The 21317-nt window shown below is 46.1% G+C and overlaps 1 protein-coding gene across 7 annotated transcripts in view; it reads right to left on the bottom strand.

Annotated features, from left to right (window-relative positions):
- Positions 1-21317, bottom strand: part of cux1a (cut-like homeobox 1a) — a 170411-nt gene that overhangs the window by 47315 nt on the left and 101779 nt on the right. For 6 of the 7 annotated variants that reach the window (XM_088615795.1, XM_088615799.1, XM_088615800.1 and 3 more), the window contains 5 exons: positions 6903-6951; positions 3411-3515; positions 2817-3005; positions 2247-2305; positions 175-223 (listed from right to left, as the gene is read on the bottom strand). In XM_088615795.1, the coding sequence (XP_088471921.1) occupies positions 175-223; positions 2247-2305; positions 2817-3005; positions 3411-3515; positions 6903-6951 (451 nt within the window). The remainder of the gene's footprint in view (positions 1-174; positions 224-2246; positions 2306-2816; positions 3006-3410; positions 3516-6902; positions 6952-21317) is intronic. The other variant, XM_088615797.1, reaches the window with a different exon arrangement.

Genomic DNA, 21317 nt, shown 5'->3' with positions numbered 1-21317 from the left:
TGACACAAATGTTGCAAGTATTACAGGATACAATTCACATTCTTGTTCTTTTACCCTTGAATTGTTTAATGGCTTCAGAACAGTACAGTGTTTACGGAGCTTCAGCATTTAAAGAGACGCTCTGCCTCTATTTCCATTTGTATAGAACATCCTGTGGCCTCACTGTGCCCATACCTGTGCTGTCGAACCCTCGGATGGCCCAAACTCCATGGACTTCAGGATACTGTGGAAAAAAACAGAGGCAACACACCAGTTATGCCTGCCGCTGGGCTTTAGAAGAGAGGCCATAGTGACTGGTAAGCGAGAGCTGCTTGAACTTATGCTGATGGACCCCAGGCAATGCAAACACTCTCTGCAGGGCCTGTGAATCCTTACATTAAAGAACTCCAGTCATTACATTAAATGAGACTGAGCATTATGTTAGTGTCGAAAACGTTAGTCAAATCTTTTGGGCTTTTTGATAAATTAACCTAACTTTCATAAACAAAAAGTGAAAAAAAAAACTATTAAATTTAAAAAACTACTGCCATAGACAAGGGATTAAATGTCAAAAAGGGTGATCAGTTCCAGATTTTCAGATTCACAGTACAAGGGGTTATCAATCTTAACACAGCTGGTTTTTAGATGTGAAACCTCACATTCTAACAAAAATAAGTTCTTTCCAGGAAGCCTCACTTTTACAATATATGACAACAATGTCATTTTTAATATCTAAAGAGAAAACTTTAAATTACTATCTTAAATGAAATACATGACCATAATTAAATACTACATCAAATGACAAATGATTGAAAGATACAGTATCAATAAAAAGATCAGTATCAAAGAAATGCCACATAGCTTGAAAGAGCAATGCAGTCACTCAGTTCCCCCAGCCTAACTTCATGTCAATTTTAGACAGTTTATAGACACCATTAATAATTACATGTGCTAAGATCAGATACAGCTAAAACCACATAAAATCAGTAACAGACTTTACCATCACAAACGTCAAGTTTAACTCATTTCTATATAAGAGAAATAAAACAGAAACCTTCACTCCTGGTGATATATCTGCTGAAGAAATGCTTTTTAAAGCTGTGCATATCCCAAACCAGGTGTCCAAAATCAGATCTGAAATGGTTCCACTAGAGTTCTGCCTCTCTCAGGTGATCTCTGACCTCTGGACAATCCAGCATTGCTTGAACTTGCCAGCTTGCTGCTGCTAAACAGGATACATACCCAAACACTGGCTTCTACAACACAGCTACCTCACAACCAAGGATCACACCCACTCATCCTTCTCAGCACTTGCAAAGTGAGGAACCTTTACAAGTCGTTCTGTGTGCATGAATACTCGCTGCTGCACATCAAGCAGCCACACAAAAGCACAGCCAATAGGAAGGGTGGCAATGCCATTTAGTGACCAGCTTGTGCCCTGCCTGCATTTAAAGGTTAATGGGATTTCAGTGCTGGCACAATGTCAGCAAACTGCGCTGCTTGTCTCCAAGACCTTAATGAAAAAGAAACTCACTTCTGAGCCCTTCGGCCCCTTGCCGAATGGAAAGAGATGCTCAAATAACCAAGTTTCCCCATCCCTTCAGCTGTTATGGTGATGGTGGCAGCAATCGAAGGCAGGCAGCCAGTATCAGCTAGAAGCTGACACAATGACGTGATGCTAAAACCCCCTTTTCAACTTCCAAAGCAGCTCCTGAAGCAGTCATCCTGAATTAGAAAGACTCCTGATCCGTCAGGAGGTGCCTCAGAAGTCTACTGCAGAGAAACATGAAACCACCGCAGCGTAGCGCTCCAATCTAGCACAGCTGTGGGAGCTGGATAATTTCAAGTTTGTTTCCTCTTGCCGAGTTCATTTGCATGGACAGATGTGAGAAATTTGTACAAGAGCCTGCAGCTCATGAAACCTGAGACAGATCACACTGCCATGCAAAGCCTTCTTACTAGGTTTTCTCCTATGTGCATAAGTAAAAGTGAAGTGAACAGTATTGCCGTGTCCCTTGTACTTATACAAGCAAATTTACAGGACAAAGCTAGTTTTTGTAATGGTAAAATGGTATCATCCAATGACTTTCTGATCTTTAGCCTGCTGTGAACAACAGCCGTTATAGTCAGAATGACATTGAAGCTCATATGATCATCCACTGCAGACAAGACATTATTCTTAATGAATAACTGTTCTGTCTAGAGGTCGGCGGCTCTTGTCCTCACCCACACGCACTGGACTACGTGCGGCCTGCTTTGTGACTTACTTCAGCTCCTTCTTGACTTCTTCATAATCTGCCTGCTCCTGCAGCTTTTCCTCCAGTTGCTGAGAAGCACAGATTAGGAAGCATCAGTACAGCCTTGTTTGGGAAAGTACAGCATGGATATCTAGAAATACATGCATTTGCCTTCACACTATATACTAACTCATAAAATTAAACAAAAGGTTTTAAAAAAAAGGGAAGACCTGTGAAAAGTATTCTGAATTTCTTTCTGGAACGATCTGAATGTTTCCAAGTAATACTTGAATACTGTATAAATATGCCCTTCAAGTAAAAGTTTTTTTTTCAAAATTCTGAAATTTCTATTTTGTCTATTATACTCACTGATGACCCAGCTTCTTTATCTGTCTACTTCTGGATTATTTAAAGCTTCTGACTTGTTTTTTAATCTTATGCATTATGTATTTTTTAATTGTTAATGGATGCATATTCATATTCATTCATATGCAACATGATGCAAAGCAGTGTCCCATCTGGGACAATAAAGAGAGGCAGCAAAGCAAGAGAGATGCTGAAGAGGCGGCCTCAAGGCGAAGTGGCCAGTGCAAGGCTGACCTTGAGGGTGGAGTTCTTGGAGCTGAGCTGCTGCTCCAGCTGGGAGATCTGGCTGGCCGAGTTCTCGCGCAGTTTGCTCAGGCTGGCCTGCAGTCTCTGCACATCCTCCACCAGCTGCACGATCTCCCGCTCCTTTGCGCTCAACTCCACCTCCAGACTGGAGCGTGACAGCACCTCTAGAGCCTGCTCCTGCCACACGAGAGAGCTGGTGAGGGGAGCCGCCCACCGCTGCACACGCACTGGTCACACATGCACACAGCCCCCCTCCCCACACGCACGCCTGGACTCACACTGTCGGTACCTCATACATAACAGATCAGACATACGGAGAAGACTCACTTCCCAAAAAGGAATAATGTTTTGTACTCAGCTGTAAAAAACCTACTAAAGCAGACAAACTGATCCAAGATCTCTGGACTGTGGTGCCGTAGACCAGAGATTCTTCCCTCCTATTTCTTCTTCCATCAGGTGTATTAGAAATCAGTGTTACACTACAGTGCTCGTTTAAATTGCCATGAAATATCCTATGGCAACAATGCGCGTGGCGGCCGTGGAGCTGTGATTGCGATCGGGGTGCGAGGTGGGTGTGCTTACCACGTCGGGGGCTTTCTGGATCTGGGTGGCCAGCTGCAGGGACTTGTTGGCGGACGTCAGCTGCTCTCTTAAGGCCTCGGCCTCCCTCTCTGCTGCCTCTGCTCTCTGCAGAAACGAGGGGAGATGTATTCACTCCTACAGATGGCAATTACTCCAGCACATTCATCACACCACGGCCTGCTACTCACAATGGATCCCTAAACACTCGGCCTCATAACTGACAAGAGCACTGCCGAAAGAGAAGTCCAGAAAATGATGGATTTTGGTTTCAAATGGAATGAGGAGGAAATAATGGAGCATGGCAGGCTTTTACCTGAGCACGAAAGAATTAAAGACATTATGTGCAAAGATGTCTAACACTACAACCCTCTTCATCTGTACACTAAAGACAAAAGACAACGTCCGGAAAAGTGTCAAAGTTGAGCAACCATGCGCAGACATGCTGAACACAGGTGGTCACACAAGCCGACTCAAACTTCTGGAAAGTACTGACCAAATCAACACAATAGACTACCGCATAAAACAAGGACCTAAGGACAACCAAGGAAACTACTGTACAAGCAGGGACACTAAAATGTTATCCTGTCTATTGTGTAAGTATTTTTCCTCGATTTAGCCTTAATGTAACCCTTTAAGCTTCTGTGCATAAAGGTGCAGCCAAACTGTTAAAAGTTAACGACAAGAACCAGCTATTCAGCCCATCAGTTTTTGACACTTTGCAGTACACCAAGCGGTTTTATTACAGACTTCAGCCTTGATTTTAAAGGTTCACTGTGTCACTGCCTCCCTAGGAACGTGCCCTGGCAGTACATTCCATGTGGAAAAAAGGGTTTCCTAGCAATCTCCAGCCACATGGGGCCTCCAGACCACAGGAAGTAAACCAGACACTTGCTCCTGACGAGGAAGGGAGAGTGAATCCTGCTCTCTAGCATGTGACCATGCCTGGATGAGACCCTCAGGAAGATCCTGATGCAGCACAATGAAGTGCGGCCGACTGCGGAACAGTCCGAAAAGCCCTCGAGTTCAACCTTCATATTATCCAAAATTAAAAGTGAAAATAAATGCATTCCACCGTGGGCAAAGGAATTCATTTAAATAATGCAAGAACGTGAACCAGAATATAAACTAAACACATCTTTCTAGTTCTTTTATCAAAACGATATATATATATATCTGTCCATTTTAAACTAATTTACTTTCTTTGTAAATGCAACTTAATATTCAATGTACTGTAGATGTGTTGGAGCTAAGGTTTTTTTTTAGCAAGGTCCTAACTACAAAAATAGGGTTAATGATTGTGTTATTTAGAATCACAGTAAATTATTGTTTTCAGAAATTATATAGTTCCTTTAACAGCAGGGATCGCATTAAATGCTGGGCTTGTTTTCACAGACATACCCTCTTTTTGCTGTGGGAAGTCCCACATTCCCGGATGCATATTTGAATAAAAGGGTATAAGATATATATTTAATGTCGAATAACTCTTCTAAAGCAGATAGAGTTTGTCAAGACAATGCAGATGAAATGAGACTGGGAACACTGTCACTGCTGCACGGGCCTGAGAGCAGAGTGTCGCACTCATTTACTTCCCTGTCGTCAGGTCGGAGCAGCTGAATCTCTACCTCAAATCTCAGCCAGCACTTAGTGTGGGACCACTGCTATACACCCTTGTGTTCAGGGCTTCTGGTCGCACCACGGAAGTATCATGCTATCTATCTATAAACCCAACGCACTCACTGGGTGGAAACTGCGTTCTCACAGCTGTAAATACAGAGGCCATTTAAGAAAACGTTCAATGCTCAAAGCGCTGTCAGAAAAAGAGTTTGAAATGGCAGTAAATTGATTGAATGTGGCTGGAAATGCAATAAGATCAGAAAATGGGTAATCTACAATACTGCCCCCTTCAATTAGTAGTGGCTGCACAGCTTCTGCACTTCAGATGTCAGTGTTTTCTGACAGTGGGTTTGGTGAAACAGCAGTGGCACCCCACTTATCAAATAAGAACCAGCTGCACTGACAAGCACAACAATCCGTCACACCTTGCACTGGCCACTGTGATTGCCTTTCAGAAATCACCTTTTAATATTTCAAGCCGGAGTCAGATTACGATTAGCTTCACTCTTACACCGAATAAGCGCTTTTCTTTGATGAACCACAGCACAGCCTTCAGGCTACACGGTTCTCAGCTCTGTCTGTGAGCTCCCCAACTATGGCAACACAGAAATGAACTTAGCCATTCACATTTCACTCTCCTTAATGGACTCTCCTGGAGGGAAAGAACAACCCCTTTAAACTGGTTGGCAAATCTTCTCCAGTTCCTTAGAAGTTTTTCTCAAGGTTTTAAAATCTAAAGCACAAGGAAGAATCTAGTCCTTACTGAAGTTATTAAGCTGTAGGTACATGCAATGTACAGGAACCTGCAATCTTCCATTTAGTTGCTGGGATTGTTAACCGCAGCCTTCAAAGGGTTACTTTCACTGCTGTAAAATTAAAGAGCATTTAAGGGTTGTTTTCTTGAAAATAAAGTGTGCAAATTCCACTCTTTAAACGTCCATGAAGAGCATGAGAAAAGTCCTGAGAAGCAGACTGGAGTGTGTATTGTCCTCCCAGGCCTGGCCAGACAGACCCCGCTGAATTGCAGACCGCAGCACTGCACCAGGCGCCAGGCCTCTGAAACTCCCGTGTCACTGCAATACCACCTCCAACAACAAGCCAAGCTTGTTGTTATTAACTTGGAAAACCAGAGAAAAAACGACAAGGAGTAACTTGAATAAATGGCCTAGATGACGTTTGGCAAAAATATTATTTATTTAAGGGTGACTGTCCGACAGGTAGTTATGCTATCATCCTGTTTGCAGTAGGATAATATGCCAGCAGCATTAAGTTTAAGGAAAGAAAAACAAATTCACTAGGGGGCGCAACCAGAGCACCACAGTCACACCTGAAGTCAAAAGATATGGCACTGCTGAGATTCTGACACACATTCTTTATTGTGTTTACAAAGCACAGCTATACAAGCAGCTCTTCAGCTGTACCCCCACAGAGACACAGTCCGGAGGGCACAGCAGCTCAGACTGGGCTCCTCTGTCACTGCCTATGCTAGTGTACCGGAAAAACGGCCAATATTGTTCAGAAGGCCTTCGCAGATGGAAAAGCTGTGGGGTTTGCTACAACTGGAGACCGCACATGAGTGGCTCAGAAGGTTTCTTTATATAAACTCAGGAAATCTCCAGATTAAAGCACAGCATTGCGTCATACACAATCATTTCACAATAGGGGCAGGTATATGACCATTTGGATATCTGTTGAACAATTTTTCACTTTTCCAACCGCTCACATTTAAGCAAAAAAATCAAGACCACTAAGGCAGTGTGTTGTCAATGGCAACCTACGTGTTAGTCACAGAACACGGTCAACATGGGACAACACCGTGAAGAAGCTGCATGACATGACCGCCATGCAGCACCTTACAGCACTAGATCACAGACTCACCTGATTAGCTCTCTCCAGGTCGGTCATCACCATCTCAATCTCATCAGCCCTGGGGGAGAGAGGAGCACAGTGAATACAGCGCCTGACGAAACCCACAGCAGCGCGGCGGCAGTGGATTACAGAGTCCTCACCTCCAGCAGCTAACTCCATCGGCACAGTAACATGATTTCTTAAAATAACTCCGGGATGAAATGCTTTAAAGTACAAATATGAGGAGCTGTAAATAAAATTTGGTTGGAAGGAAAGGGCTTACTCACTTAACGGTGAGCCCCGTGCCGGTTATTTTTCATGCTGCTCTTACTTCAAAATACTCTAAGTCAGTCTTAATTTATAACTATATAAGCACGCGTGTTGCTGCTGGGCAGAACGCTCAAGAGGGCGTTATCAGAGCAAAGATCCCAGACGAGAGGAAGCCAACAGGCCCGTCCAGCTTGCTTGCTTCTTACTAGGTGATCGATCTGAGGATCTTACTCGCAGCTTGAGCAATGTTGCTGGGAAGCTTGTCCTTGTGCTGCTTCCCTTCGAGACTTATCAACGGATTGTGCCACTATGGATCACCGATTGTTTTGAAAATGCTTTGCAGTATTAGTCTTATACACTCTTAGAAGGGTTCAGAATTATTGACAGAACGGTATACAGGCTGTCCGATCTGACATGTTTTTCACCACCTCATCCAGCTACAGAAGGATCCCACAAGGTTCCATTCTGGGTCCTGCTCTTTTCTCCACTCATATAAACAATACTGCAAAGACAACAGGAAACGCTCCTGTCCACCTCCATGCCAGTGACACTGTGGTAAACGTACACTAACTAGACTCGACTCGTCATCGCCATTGTGTAATTCACCTACATTGCATTACTATCCTTTTGGTTTCCAGAGAATTCAGATCCACATTTATTTAAGCAAACCCAGCAGCCTTTCCGTAAACTGAATCTGTTGCATTCTGCTGTTATCACATGTATGCCATTCAATAAAAACAAAACCCTTAGTAATAATCGCAAAACTCTCAACTAAATAAAGCAGAATTAAGTTACAATTGATAGTTATGTCAGGCTGGATAATACCTCTCATAATGTATGAAGAATTGTACAAGCAAAAGTAAAGTTTACACAGCACTGCCAGGAGACTTCTTGTTTGCTTGCATGTAGCTCATCCAAAATCACAATGTAAAGCACTTTATTTTAAAAGAGGCAAAGGAGGTTAAAACATGTGTAAACTGATATGTAGGACATAATGTAACTGTTACACTTTTACATTGGGGTGCCTTGCGATATCTCTTTCAAACAATGTATCGTAACCATCTGTTCCCTTATCTTGCTGTAACACTGTTGCACTGACTTCCTGGTCGGTCAGTTTTGTCTGTCGCTGTGTTCTTATGTTGGGAGTGTGCTGTGAAACGATTTTACCCAAATGGGGACAACAAGGCACTATTCAATTCACATTAAGGTACTAGATTTGATACACAAATCTGACAGGCAGGACAATGCATGAAAAGTAATGCCTGCTTTAGAGCAACATGGAAGCAACCATGGGCTGAGTCTACAGCACACAGCTGCCATTAGAAGGAGGCGATGAGCCCAGAACACTGACAAAAGGGCGTAGTGCAGGAAAAACGAACTGCCACTTCGATGCATTAACAAACCAGATTATTTGTGTAATTATATTTAGAAGAGGGCCTTTATTTCTAGTTGAGGCGCTGATGACATGTTTAGACCACTCACTGGGATCAGTGGTTTATCAGCCTTTGAGTAAATGCAAGAGAATAACAAGGAAGCCAATTATTCTGGGTTACAGAGAGTGACACACCCTACTCTTTAAGAAGTTAAAAAAGGCTGTGACTAATATAGGAGAATTGTAATCTCTGTAATCATTTCTTATTTTCTTTTGTGTCAACCTGGGAACCAGTCTGAATGTGTGCGAAGCAGATTAGCAGCAAAGGAGCAGCCACTCAGCACAGCCACTGGCCGGCTCCAGGGACAGAACCGCACGATCACAGCCCGGCTCCAGGGACAGAACCGCACGGCCACGGGCCGGCTCCGGGGACAGAACCGCACGGCCACGGGCCGGCTCCGGGGACAGAACCGCACGATCACAGCCCGGCTCCAGGGACAGAACCGCACGGCCACGGGCCGGCTCCGGGGACAGAACCCCACGGCCACGGGCCGGCTCCGGGGACAGAACCCCACGGCCACGGGCCGGCTCCGGGGACAGAACCACACGATCACGGGCCGGCTCCGGGGACAGAACCACACGATCACAGGCCGGCTCCGGGGACAGAACCGCACGATCACAGCCCGGCTCCAGGGACAGAACCGCACGGCCACGGGCCGGCTCCTGGGACAGAACCGCACGGCCACGGGCCGGCTCCAGGGACAGAACCGCACGGCCGCGGGCCGGCTCCAGGGACAGAACCCCACGATCACGGGCCGGCTCCGGGGACAGAACCCCACGATCACGGGCCCGTCACTGAGCTCCAGACCACGCAGGGAAGCAACCCTCTCTAGTTATGCAGGTTTTACGGTTCTACAAATTCTACAGAAGATGCAAGGAAAATATATTCAGTAATGTTTTAACGCCACACAGAGGAAATTCATGCAAATAAGGTAACTGATATATTCAGCCCCTGGTGTTGGAGTCTGGGGTTGATAAAAATTATAATGCATAACGATGCGAAAGAAGTCCTGCGGCTCCTGTTCTGAAGAGTTCATTTTTCTTAATAGAAGTAAGACACCAGTTGCCTGGTGTTTATTAAAAAATGAGCTGCTGAGAGGCCTTTCAGACCTGTATTAATTCTACGCAAGAAAACAAAGTGTTCCTCATAAGCAGGGTTTCTCATCTCGCTAACTTTCCATCTTTATCTTAAAGCTTGGATGGTCGATTTAAGCTTCGGTTCGAGAAACATATCCATTGAATATGTCACTGGCACCCCATTACCTGCACCTATGGTCTGAAGATCACCACCAAACCAAGTCACAGATCCTGGCATTCCTTGAAATAAAGAATGCAGGGCACCTGGACCAAACTGCCCAGCCACACCTTATAATATAGTTTCACTAAAATCATTCAGGAAACAGTTGGCCAAGTGGTGCCTGGCAAGCAGGATGAGTTTAATCTTTCATTTGTAACCCTTACGTGTGTCCCGGAGCTCTTAAACCTGCATCTGCATTGCTGAATTGGGTACCTACTCACAACGGGGGCTCAAACCAGATTCACAGTGGGTATTCTCCATCGTGTCGCTCGGGCCGCGAGACGAGAGGCTCACTTACCACAGAGCTCACTACTGGGCTTGGAGAGCCTGAGCCCTACCGCCCCGGCCTGACAAACCCCCTCCCCAACCCCAGCACAGGTCACTAAGCCCTCTCAGTTACAGTCTAATCCAGCGGGCTGTGAGCACTGTAGGCCTGGCTGGGAGTGCGTGCTTCAGCCAGACAGACAAGCCTACACTAAAACAGAGGGATTACACTAATATAGTCTTTAGGCTCCCCTTAATACACTCTAATCTGATATAATATTTTTGATTCTGTTAGTGCAGTGTTGGATCCCACAAATGGCTTGGCTACAGTTCACTCACAGCTCCCCTGTTCAGCCGGGAGTTAAAGGCATGTCAGACTAACACAGAAGGTGGCACCTCCTCTGTCGAAGGGTTGAAACACATCACTGAGCAGTTAACCCTGTGCGATACGCTGTGGCTTGTAAGATTACTGGGCTTTGGAAGAGGTAACTGGCGCCATCCCCCTTCTCTCTGATCCCATTATAAACCCAGTTCAGAAACCTGCAGTGGGATCTTTAGGGGAGCCCATTATTTCTCTGCTTGCCTAACAGTTGGGTAGGTAGGTTCTTGTGTGAAAGATCTGATTCCAAGAAGACGCTCCATTTCCTGAAACACAGCTCTATCTGAATATCGTCCCGCTGAGCCTGAAACACAGCCTGGCTCCACTGAAATATTTGGCTCGGCAGTTTCAGAAAGCATGCTGGGAACAGCGAATATGTGCTAATTAATTTAATGGTAACATCTAATTATAGGTGATTTTGCGCTAAGTGTTTAATGAATTTAATTGGGTTTTTATTTAGAATTTAAGAGCATGTTATTTATGCCTGTCTGTGAAAGATGGCACATTTTAATGAAAGCGTGCAGGATTCCAAGGCATTCATTCTGCATGTTATTTATGATATCTATTATGCAGATGACTACTGTGTTTCCAAAACTGTACAAAATGTGTCTGCACAGAATGCCAGAAAAACAGCTAAGGTATTACAGCAGGCAAGCTGTAAAAATCCACACACAGAACAGAACATTACCGCAGCTAGCAAAGACAGAGCAGGCATCCGAGTATTTGGGCAAAGCAGACCAGGTTCATAACTGCCTTGAACAACGCCAGGCATCTAATGTTTTTATATTAACGGATGACAACAAGCAGGCATTAACAGTAAGCATTCTAGATGCTAATGCAGTGCAAAGGAGGTAAAGCTGAAAAATCAGTTAATCAAGGTACAGTTGCACAAACATTTTTAAATACTGCAGGATTTGCATGGATTTGGAATTAGAAAGGTTTGTATCTGGTGAAGAGATCAGAGCTGTATTTTTTTCTGTATTTTTGAGAGTGTTGTTAACCCTGGATTTATACCATACATTAAAAAAAACTGATTTCAAATTACGAGGCCCGACACGGAGAGCAGCCTGAAATTGTCTGTCCTAAGAGAGTTTGCACAGCCAAGCGGACACAAATGTACGTCATCGGTAACATAAAGTACAGGACCTCTGACAAGACTTACAAGCCAACTCACAGCACAAAGTGCCAAAAACAGAAAACTGCCAAAAACAGAAGTCAGGGTGTTAAAATAGTTCCTCTGTCTGGCCAAGCTGCACTCCTTAAAATAAATGTCTCAATGAGACTCATTTATCGAGCGATTTTGGAAAAAAAAACTGCTGTGTGCTTTTCAGAAACATTATCGGAGAAAGCACCGTTCAGCACTGATATACTGAAATAATCAACATTCAATTTCAGAGAATTATGGGGGTGCAATGCTAAACAATTAACATTGAATTAACATTTAAAATGCAGAAAATACCTATTAAAACCTTGTTAGGGGGTAACCAAACGCTGAAAGAGGGCTGAGGACTGCGAAGGGAGCCGACACGCTGAGGCGGGAGCCCCCAGCGCGCGGGGCCGAGCACGGCTGTGGGAGAGGGAGCCGAGGGCCCCTGCGGCCTGCGTCCGTCTTCCTCCCTCCTCTGGAACAAGCGACAGCGCGGCCCTTCCGGAGACGCCACCACCGCGCTGCCTGCCAGCCCTTTTCAGTAAAGGCAACGAGAAACGCTCCTACTGCGGCACACACAGCGTCACCCGGCACTCCACGTTTCGTGTCCGAGAAAAGAGCCGTGGCGCTAATCAGGCGACTGGAAAACAACCTGACTGCAGCCCCTTGTGTCCCGCCATCCCGTAGCGATGATTATGGACGTGGTTTGATGATCATGCCATGACGGGGAAGTCCACATTAGGGACAGAAAATCACTGCTTCAGCTCTTACGATGAATTAACACATTTATGGAACATGTACACAATACCAAGGCAAGGGGGTATATGGGCTTGCTCAGGTACTGTGTCCCAGACAGAAGAAAGCCCACAGGGCTACAGAAGAACACTGGCCGCCACTCCTGAGACTCAGTTACCAGCTACGCCACTTCAAAAGCACAGACACATACAGGGAGGCCAGTGGCTGTCTGTAAACCAGGCAAACAATTTCTTACTGTAGCCACAGTGTGGCTGCTCTCTCCCACTGCGCAGCAGAGTCAGGCTCCACCACTGGGGAAGCAGCGGAAGGAGTGGGGTTCTTCAAGCCTGCTCTTCTGTTCCGAGAGAATCTGCGCAGTCAGCTGTGGGAGCTGAAACTGCGCTGCTCTGCTCATGCTGCTGGAACAGTACAACAGACGTCAGCTTATAAAGCCCGAAACGGATCAACATGCTCTGCAATGGGAGCCTTGCTTGTGTTCCAGACCATGGAAATGCGTCCCGAAAGGACATCTGCCATGAAGCTGGAGAAGGGGCCCCAGCTTGGCAACACGGTGAGAGACAGGCAGCCGTCACTGGACACGTCAAGCTAGCAGCAGAAGGACCGGGAGAGTCGCTTGAGGCTGCTGGGAAATGCACAGCACACAGCCTGACCAGGAGAAGCCACATAAATAATAAAAGATGTGCAGCAGCGAGCTCTTAGTGGGGAGTGCAAATGAAGTCTGCCTCAGACTCCGACTGTGCCTCAGGGCTCTACCCCCAGCTCCTGTCTGATGCCTGGCTGAGCCCTCCTTCACAGTGCTGTATCACACACTCTCCACTGGGGGGAGACAGACATTACCTTCGCTTAGAAGCGAATTAAGAAATGAGACAGCTGTTCTCATGGCCTGGGGAGTTACTTTTTTAAACTTTGATCAAGGCCAAGGACTGCCCCCTTCCCCCAGCTTAGACAGACAGATAGCAAGACACACACACAGACAGACATAAATCACACCTGTCACAGACGTTTTAGAATTCTATACTTCAAAAAGGAAAGATAAAAAAGTGATGAATGAGACCCACAACCTTGAGAATGGATATTCAAGTATATCGGACGTGTAGACCTGTGTCCCTTGGTTTTCACTTTCTTGAAAATGCTTCAAATCACAAAATCTTGGGAGTGTGGGAAGTCCCTAAGTGTAACCTGAAACATGGTCCTGAGTGACGGCTTGCTGTCTTACCCTCTGCTTTCCGGATGGGCAGGATTTTACCCAATGTGTTCTCATCTAGCATTCTGTTTTGGCAGTGCAGTAATTCCTCCAATCTGTGCTGACAGGCGTTTTGTCACAAAGCCCACTACAGGAGATCTTACTGTTCTTACCACCATTTTTAATCACTGGATACATATTTTCATTTCTGCTTCTGTACCCTGGGCTTTATTGCAGCCTCTGTACATGTCTCCTTCCTGCACATAACCACCCCAATACTAACTTGAGCTCTGTCTAGACAAGGGTGCAAAAATTAAAACTGGCTAAATGAACGGAGTGGGGCAAGTTGATGACCCGATCTGAAACTGATTGCACCGACATTTGTGTATCTATTTTTGTGTATCCGCTAATCAATGGAGTATAAAGTATTAATAACAAGCTGCCATCTCAGACGGGGCATGGCGAAGGCAAGGCCTGCTGCCCCTTGTCGGAGCCAGTCTGCGGAGGGTGGCAGCTGATCGGCCGAGACAGGCCCGCCCTCTCCGCAGCCCTGACCTTTCCTCTGCATCGCTCGGGCGGAAACGAGGAGGTGAACTCGCCGGTCAGGCGCTGCAGCCTGGAAGAGCCGGGCAGACAAATGCACTGGCAGTAATCCCTCTCTCTCATATCCTGTGTCAGTGCACGTCCCAAATCCCCCGGGGCCAGCGCGACATTTTCGCAGATTTAGTCCAACCCCCCCCAGACACACACACACAGCTGCTTCACCTTTCCCAGTCTGGCGCGGCCAACTGGTCCCCAGGGTTTAAATTCTGTGCGTGCTTCCCTGACGGAAACAGGAGGAGAGCGGGGGCAGTGTTAATATTGCCAAGCTTCAGCGGTATAGGTGTTCTGTAGAGCTGTATTTATATGACCAGTCTACACTTCCTTCACACAGAGCTGTTAAAAGGGCCAATCACTAGCCCTTTATACCGACACGCAAGTTTTCATGTTTGGGTTTATTTCACGTTATTTCATCTTCATTCCACACTCCTCGGCAGCGTCAACATTCTTCTGCCTGTGTGCTCCTAAGGCAGAATTAACCCTTCGCTGTGCTCTGGATTTCCATACCTCTCATGTCACTACTGTAAACACTGCTCCGCAGTGCCTGGCGACTTCGTCTCTCACCCCGAGCTGCCACCACATCTTCACGCTTTCGCCGGTGTGCTCGAGTGGAGCTTCACTAATGCCCCGGCCATGTTCAAGTTTCCGGTAGAGAGATGAAAATCTGCGCTGCTCTTGCCCAGACTGTCTGCTGTTCCCTTAAAAGAGAACTCCAAGGATACTGCACAACACACCCCCACTCTGCCCGTATGACATCTTTGCAGCTGTACGAGCAAAGCCATGCTCCACTGTTGAACCCTTTCGATCATTCTGGTGCTGTATTAATATTGCTCTATCCGCACAGTATGCCCATAGGACCACTGCAGGAGCTCAAAATAATATTGTCATGGTGTGCTGCTTTGCCCTTAATAATGTCCTGGAATGATATAAATACTGCATGACCCAAAGGTCCTTCAGGAAGCTCTGAAGCTGTATTAATATAGCAATTGGCTGGTATCCTAAAAATGTATACTAGCAGGGATAAGGCTGATCTGGACACCTGGCTGTCCGGAATTGCAGAGCTTGGCAGGGGAACTCTGCTCTGTCTCAGCGGTCAAGGAAGAGGAAACAGCCTGAAGCTGCACCACCCAGCCAAGATGCAAGCAGCCAGTGAGCAGGCAACCTATTCCGGCTTGATGAAAATTCACAGAATGAATGGTATGAAAATTAAACTTTTCATCCCAATTCTAGTAGAACATGAAATAAACACACACCTATACAGTAGTTAACATACTGACAGTTATGCTGTTGAAATTTTAAATTTATAGCAGCTTTATTTGTATTTAACATACATGGATTTAATTTTTAATGGATGCTTATATTGTCTATATTCTTCATGAGCTTTTCCTTAGATGGGTCCTTCAGCTTGAGAAGCTCTTGTTGAGACGCTGTGCATGACCGGGGAGGATGAGCAACGCGAGACAGAACAGGCAGCAGTGAGACTGGGAGAATACCCCAACGGGAAGAGTTTGCACGTATCAAGAGTCCTTTTCTCACACGCAGGTCAGGGTGACTGTCCCGGCATACACACACATCTCCCAAGCCGCTCTGTTGCAAAGCCCTTATGAAAGCAGGCCCAGAGAGCCCAGACTCTTCCAGCTTCTCCACAGCCCCCCTCGCCTGACGTTATTGAAGCGCACAGCTCTGGCAAGGCCGGGCTGCGTCTGCACCGGCTCTCTGGCTCAGGGCTCCTCTCGGCTCCCGCTCACTCCCAGCGGTCTGCTCCTGTGCAGGCTTGAGCGAGCCTGCCCGAGACCGGCGCTCACACGGGAGCCCAGACAGCGCTTGCTATTTAAAGAGCTCCCAATCGATACAACATTAATCTTTCAAAGAAACAAAAAGCAATACACACGCCAGATGCTTTTCAGAACCAGAGAACAAATAAAGCGATCTAAGCCTTTCCAATAAAAGCACAAATCTGGGACACTTCTTTAATGGCATGTGTACCTTTCGAGCAAACAGGGTGGGCACATGGTCCCCTGGGGGCTAAAAGAAAAAACCTGTTAGTCACTGAGTGCTTGATTTGCGAAGCTGAAAAAAGATGCTTTACAATTACAGTCCCAATTCTCTTCTTTCGACAGCAGTGTAAGCCCATCACTTTGACTCGGTTTGTGTGTACATCAATATTTCCATCACCTCAAGGCTGGGATTGCTAAATATTTGATTAGGGCCATTTTCCATAAACCGATAGTCCAGTTTAGTTTTCCTTTCATCGGCTTTTCACTTCTGTTACATGTGTTACAACTGGAGGAAGTCAAGAGACTCTGACCATGGGCTCTGCTGACAACCTGGGGGATGGGCACCCCCGTCCCCAGCAGGCAGGCAGCAGCTTCAAGCCCACCTGCAGCCAGTCCTGCACTACCAAGGAATTCAGGATCTAGCTCACCTGAACACAACACTGCACTACTACAGAACAGGCACCACAGACTACTGTACTACTGTACACACATGCTGCTAAAGCTGTTTGTAATATAAATTACATCCCCAAAAAAGGATTTCGATACCGCCATATTTTCTTAGTACTAATCCATTAATTGCATTACATATTTGGCCTAAATTTATTGCGTAGTAATTAATCCAAGGAAAGAGTAGATAAGATATTTAACTTGTCTAAGATAAAGGGTTGCTTGTAACTGCATAAATTACAAGTGACTTAAATTACAGCTGACACGCGAACCCTAGTTTTAGTATTTATGTGTATCACTGCAAACACATAAATTAGAAAGCCACATGGAGTTTTTACGATCATCAGTCACTGTAAGAAACTTACACAAACTGAAATGGAAGAACAGCTAAACCCCTCCAATGCTGAACTGAAACAAACGGGGCCAGTCTGGCCACGAGCAAAACCTAAACCACTCTGTGCTTCCTGTTTTCAGGAGCTCTTCGGTCCATGCATGACGTTCACAGGGTTGTGAAGTGGTCAAGGATTCTGATCACTTCCAAGAAATGTCTCTTGTGAATACATCCCGGATTGAACCAATGAGAGCCAGGTCTGTAGATTTAAGATGAAATTGTGACGCGATGCCCCTGCTCCTCCATCAGTCACGGCCCTTTGGCATTCTTGGAGCACATAGCAAACCAGCATTTTCTCTCTGTGGGAGCTGAGTGCGCCAGAGTTTGCCCCACAGCAGGTGCCTAGGGCCGCCTACACACATCAGCCCACGTGTGAGTATGTGCGGTCTGTGTGCACTCCAAGGTAGGAGCATGCAAACGCAGCTCTGCACAGATAAATTACAGCTTTGCAGGGAAAATAAGGCAGCAGAGGTCCGACCTGCTTATCCAGGATCAATAGCAAGAAAGTTCTCCCCCTCCTCCTTATTTGGTTAGATCATTTTTGGTATAACTATATATAAGCTGCACGAAAAGTAAGCATTAGAGAATGAAAATACACTCACTATGGGATGTCCGATACAGTTTTATTCCCACAATTGAGATAATGAGAGATCTACTAGCAAGAGCTGTTTAGCTAGAAATAATACATAGCAAGTTGAGAAGAGGCTGTGTAAAGTTCTGAGTGCTGAAGCTGTTGGAAACAGTGCCCCTAATGTCCAGTACTGTTGACACTCAGGACTGACTAAATAAACAAAAGTCATAAAAGTCTAGACAAGCAAGATGATCAATTAAGGACTAGAGATTTAGAGCAGACTAGAATGCTCTGGAATGAAAACCAGCAGACACAGCGTTCCTCCAGAACCAGAACTGACCCACTACTGTAAAATATCAGTTAATGAATAGAGAGGTTCTTCATTTGGATTTAAGGTCAATGTAGAACTTGTCCATTCAAACCATTAACAGAGTAAAGCTTGGAGATGAGAGCACTCCCCTACTTGTTCAGCACCCCTGAAGCTGATCCAAGTTCTCTTTCTTTTCCCATAACGTTATCTAAACCAGGTTTAAGCAGCTGTTCCTTTAGTTTAAAGAGCTGTGCAGACGGTTTGAAGATTTATCACACTAGTACGTATGAATGCATATCTGGTACAGCTGTACAAATTCACAGTATTAAGAAATTCACTGACTGGTACGCAGCTGCAATGTAAGACTGTTTTATAGTATTAGGGCAGAAAGGCATGATAACTTTCTAGTAGGACAGTCAGATTTGGGGTAGCTCAATTAAACCACTTTTTATTTCACAAAAAGCCAAAGTAAGACAGGCAAGGTTAAAAAGGGGGGTCTTTCGACCACTCTTGCAGTGCAGGACTCCCTAGGGCTCACATATCTGGGCCGACTGTATTTACACCAGACCCCTTGTTTCCTGGTTGCCCAGCAGAGCCTGCCATCCTGCTCTCAGACCTGAGGTGAACTTGTTATTGTATCCCTGTTCAGGGTCCTCAGCTCTGTTACTCAGGCAGCTGTTTTGGGCTGTGTATGAAAGGCTTCACACAGTAAAATTCAGCAGCAGTCCACTCCAGGTGGCTAGAAAGTGGGAACCTATATCCTATAACCTATTTAGAACCTTTATCTAAATAAAGTGATCATAAAACTTTCTTTACATCCCAAATAACTGAATGGAGAAAAAAGAAATGGACCAAATGGCTTTTGGCTACACTTCGGATGAGTAAATCTCTGCATAGAAACACATTTCTTCCAAAAGTAGTGTGACTACTTAAAAGATAAAACACTATTACTGGTGGTCAAAATAAAAGGAGTATTAGATCAGCCCCTTTTGGACTAAAGGTTATACTTAAGTGCAAATACGTTGAAACAGAGCAAACCATTCTTATATAAAACCGAGGCTCACACTGTACGTGTCCTGGTGTTCGAGTTCGAAAAGACACTGCCCAGCTGTGCTCTCGACACAGCCAGATATTTCTAGGCTGCCGTATCTCTAGAAGAAACATCTGCAGCTGTCCCTCTCAGGCCAATTATCAAACCAAGCTCAGTACAGATGCACACAAACATTTTCTTACAGACACAGTCCCAGGCTGACAGGTGCAGAAGCCCGGCGGAGCGTGTCTGCGTGTGAGAGCACCGGCCCGGCTCACTGAGGGTTAAGCCAGCCCTCGCCGGGCTGGTGCTCTGCTCAGCCGAGCAGTAAATGGGGAAGGCTCGGGGGAGGCAAGCAGCCACACTGAGAGGGGCCGCGCTGCAAAGCGGTGCATTAAAATTTCAGATTGCGGCTCGGCGCGCCACGCAGCCAGAGCTCCTGCGTGCCTCGCTGGAGAGCTGGGGGGCTGGGGGTCGGGGCACCCCGCAGGCCTCTCGGCAAACAGGGACATTCCACAGCAGACACGCCCCGCGGAGAGGGCAGGGGGCGGCGAACACACCGTGCAACAAATCGATGAGTTCCATTATTCCGCATGAGCGGAGCCGCCCCCCTCCTCCCGATGCCAGAGCGCGCGGGGGGCGAGATCGGCCAGCGGTGAGGCGTGGGGACAGGCACGGGAGAGGGGAGGAAGGAAGCAGGGCCGAGTTTCATGACAGGACTCCGCGAGAAGAAGACACACAAACAGCTACGACTGCACCGTCCCGCCAGACGCTGACTGGTCGTTCCTGAACAACGGACTGTAGTCAGGTTTCACAGGGGCAGAACGAGGAAGACACGAAAGACAAAAGACATGGCCTGTCGCAAACTACTGTTCAGGAAAACGCCAGAGTCCTGAACCAGAGAAGCAGAGTCCGAGTGCCTAAGGGACGGCCCTAAACACCCTTCCAAGGCCTGGGACTCGAGGCTGAAGAAGCGACTCCACAGCCTCCTTCTCCAGTCCTGACTGGACCAGGCCCAGACCCACTCCCCCGTCACCAGGTCACGCAAGATCGGGCTCGAGCGCAGAGGCCTGCAAACAAAGCAGAGGCCCCTCGCTCGGCTTCCAGGAGACAAGTCTGTCGTTTACATCGCTTCCCTGCAACATCTAAGTCAAAAGTGTCAACAACTCATTTTTCCCCATGAGTATTTTTCATTAGTATTTTTTTCAAGCTCAGCATTCCCATTTTAGATGATAGTTAATCTTTTTCTCTGTTCATGTAACATGTAGGTAGCAAAACAAATCTAAAATGGGAAATGCTGAGCTTGAAGAAACTACTTATGCAAAAGGCGGGATGTTGACACTATTTTTGTAAGGTGTTCTAAATCCTACTGAAATCTAGTTTGGCATCATCTATAAAGTTGACTGGTTTATTAACTACAATATAATGCGATCTACATCACTGATAGAAATCGAGAAGAGCTGTGTGCCCAATACAGAACCCGCACTGCTCTGCTAGTTACCTCACCACCAAACTGTGGAAACACCTGCTTCTAAAGGAAGAGCTGAAGGCTCTCATAGAAATAGAGGTATTGGGCTAGACACTCAATGCAGCTTTAAACTTGCTTTGGGGGCAAAAGGCAGCAAAGAGAAAAAGATGAATAATTCCAGTGAAATCTGAAGGTCCACCCTTTCCTGAATAAGTCAGTGGTTCTCCGCAAAGTGTGTCGCACTCAAGGCTTCTGACCTCAATGCTGAAACGGTCACAATATATAATTAAAACAAGCTTGTTTTTTTTCCATGCCAGTGCATTGACTGAAACACTCAGAACAACATTTACCTGTTAATGCTTCAACGTGCCATCACCTTGGCAAGCTGTGTTTCTAGCTCGACACCTAACAGTGTTCTCCCCTGAGCTCCACCAACAGTGTACTTCATTTCAGAAGTCAGATTCCGTGTCTTTCAAGTTCTGCAGAAACGATGTAACAGCTGAAGCAGTGCATCAAGACTTCCTGCAACGTCTGCGGTTGTAGTAAGTGCTGAAAAATCCATCATGCATAAAACATAACCACCCCCCCATCAAACGAGACTGAACTTAAAAGCTGCTGCTTGCTTTAGTTACCCAATAAATAAAAATGCATAGTGTGACACTTCAATAATTAAGACCTTGTTTATTCTGCACAAGGGCTAAGGCAGGACTGAACTAACGTGCACACAGCTTTTCCAAAGCTGATGATTAATTTGCAGGGACTCAGTGATGCTGCAGCCGGGGTGTAATTACTGCAGCTGTTTGCATGGGGCTCCTGACATGTCCCAGTCTGTCTAAATGCCATCTTCACGAACTGAGCCCTGCAGACACTCACAGGCGTGTCTGGCTCCAGAACCCAGGCTTT

The sequence above is a fragment of the Lepisosteus platostomus genome, chromosome 22, assembly GCF_059453375.1.
Source record: "Lepisosteus platostomus isolate fLepPlt1 chromosome 22, fLepPlt1.hap1, whole genome shotgun sequence".
Lineage (NCBI taxonomy): Eukaryota > Metazoa > Chordata > Actinopteri > Semionotiformes > Lepisosteidae > Lepisosteus > Lepisosteus platostomus.
This window is presented reverse-complemented; position numbering and strand designations above follow the sequence as displayed.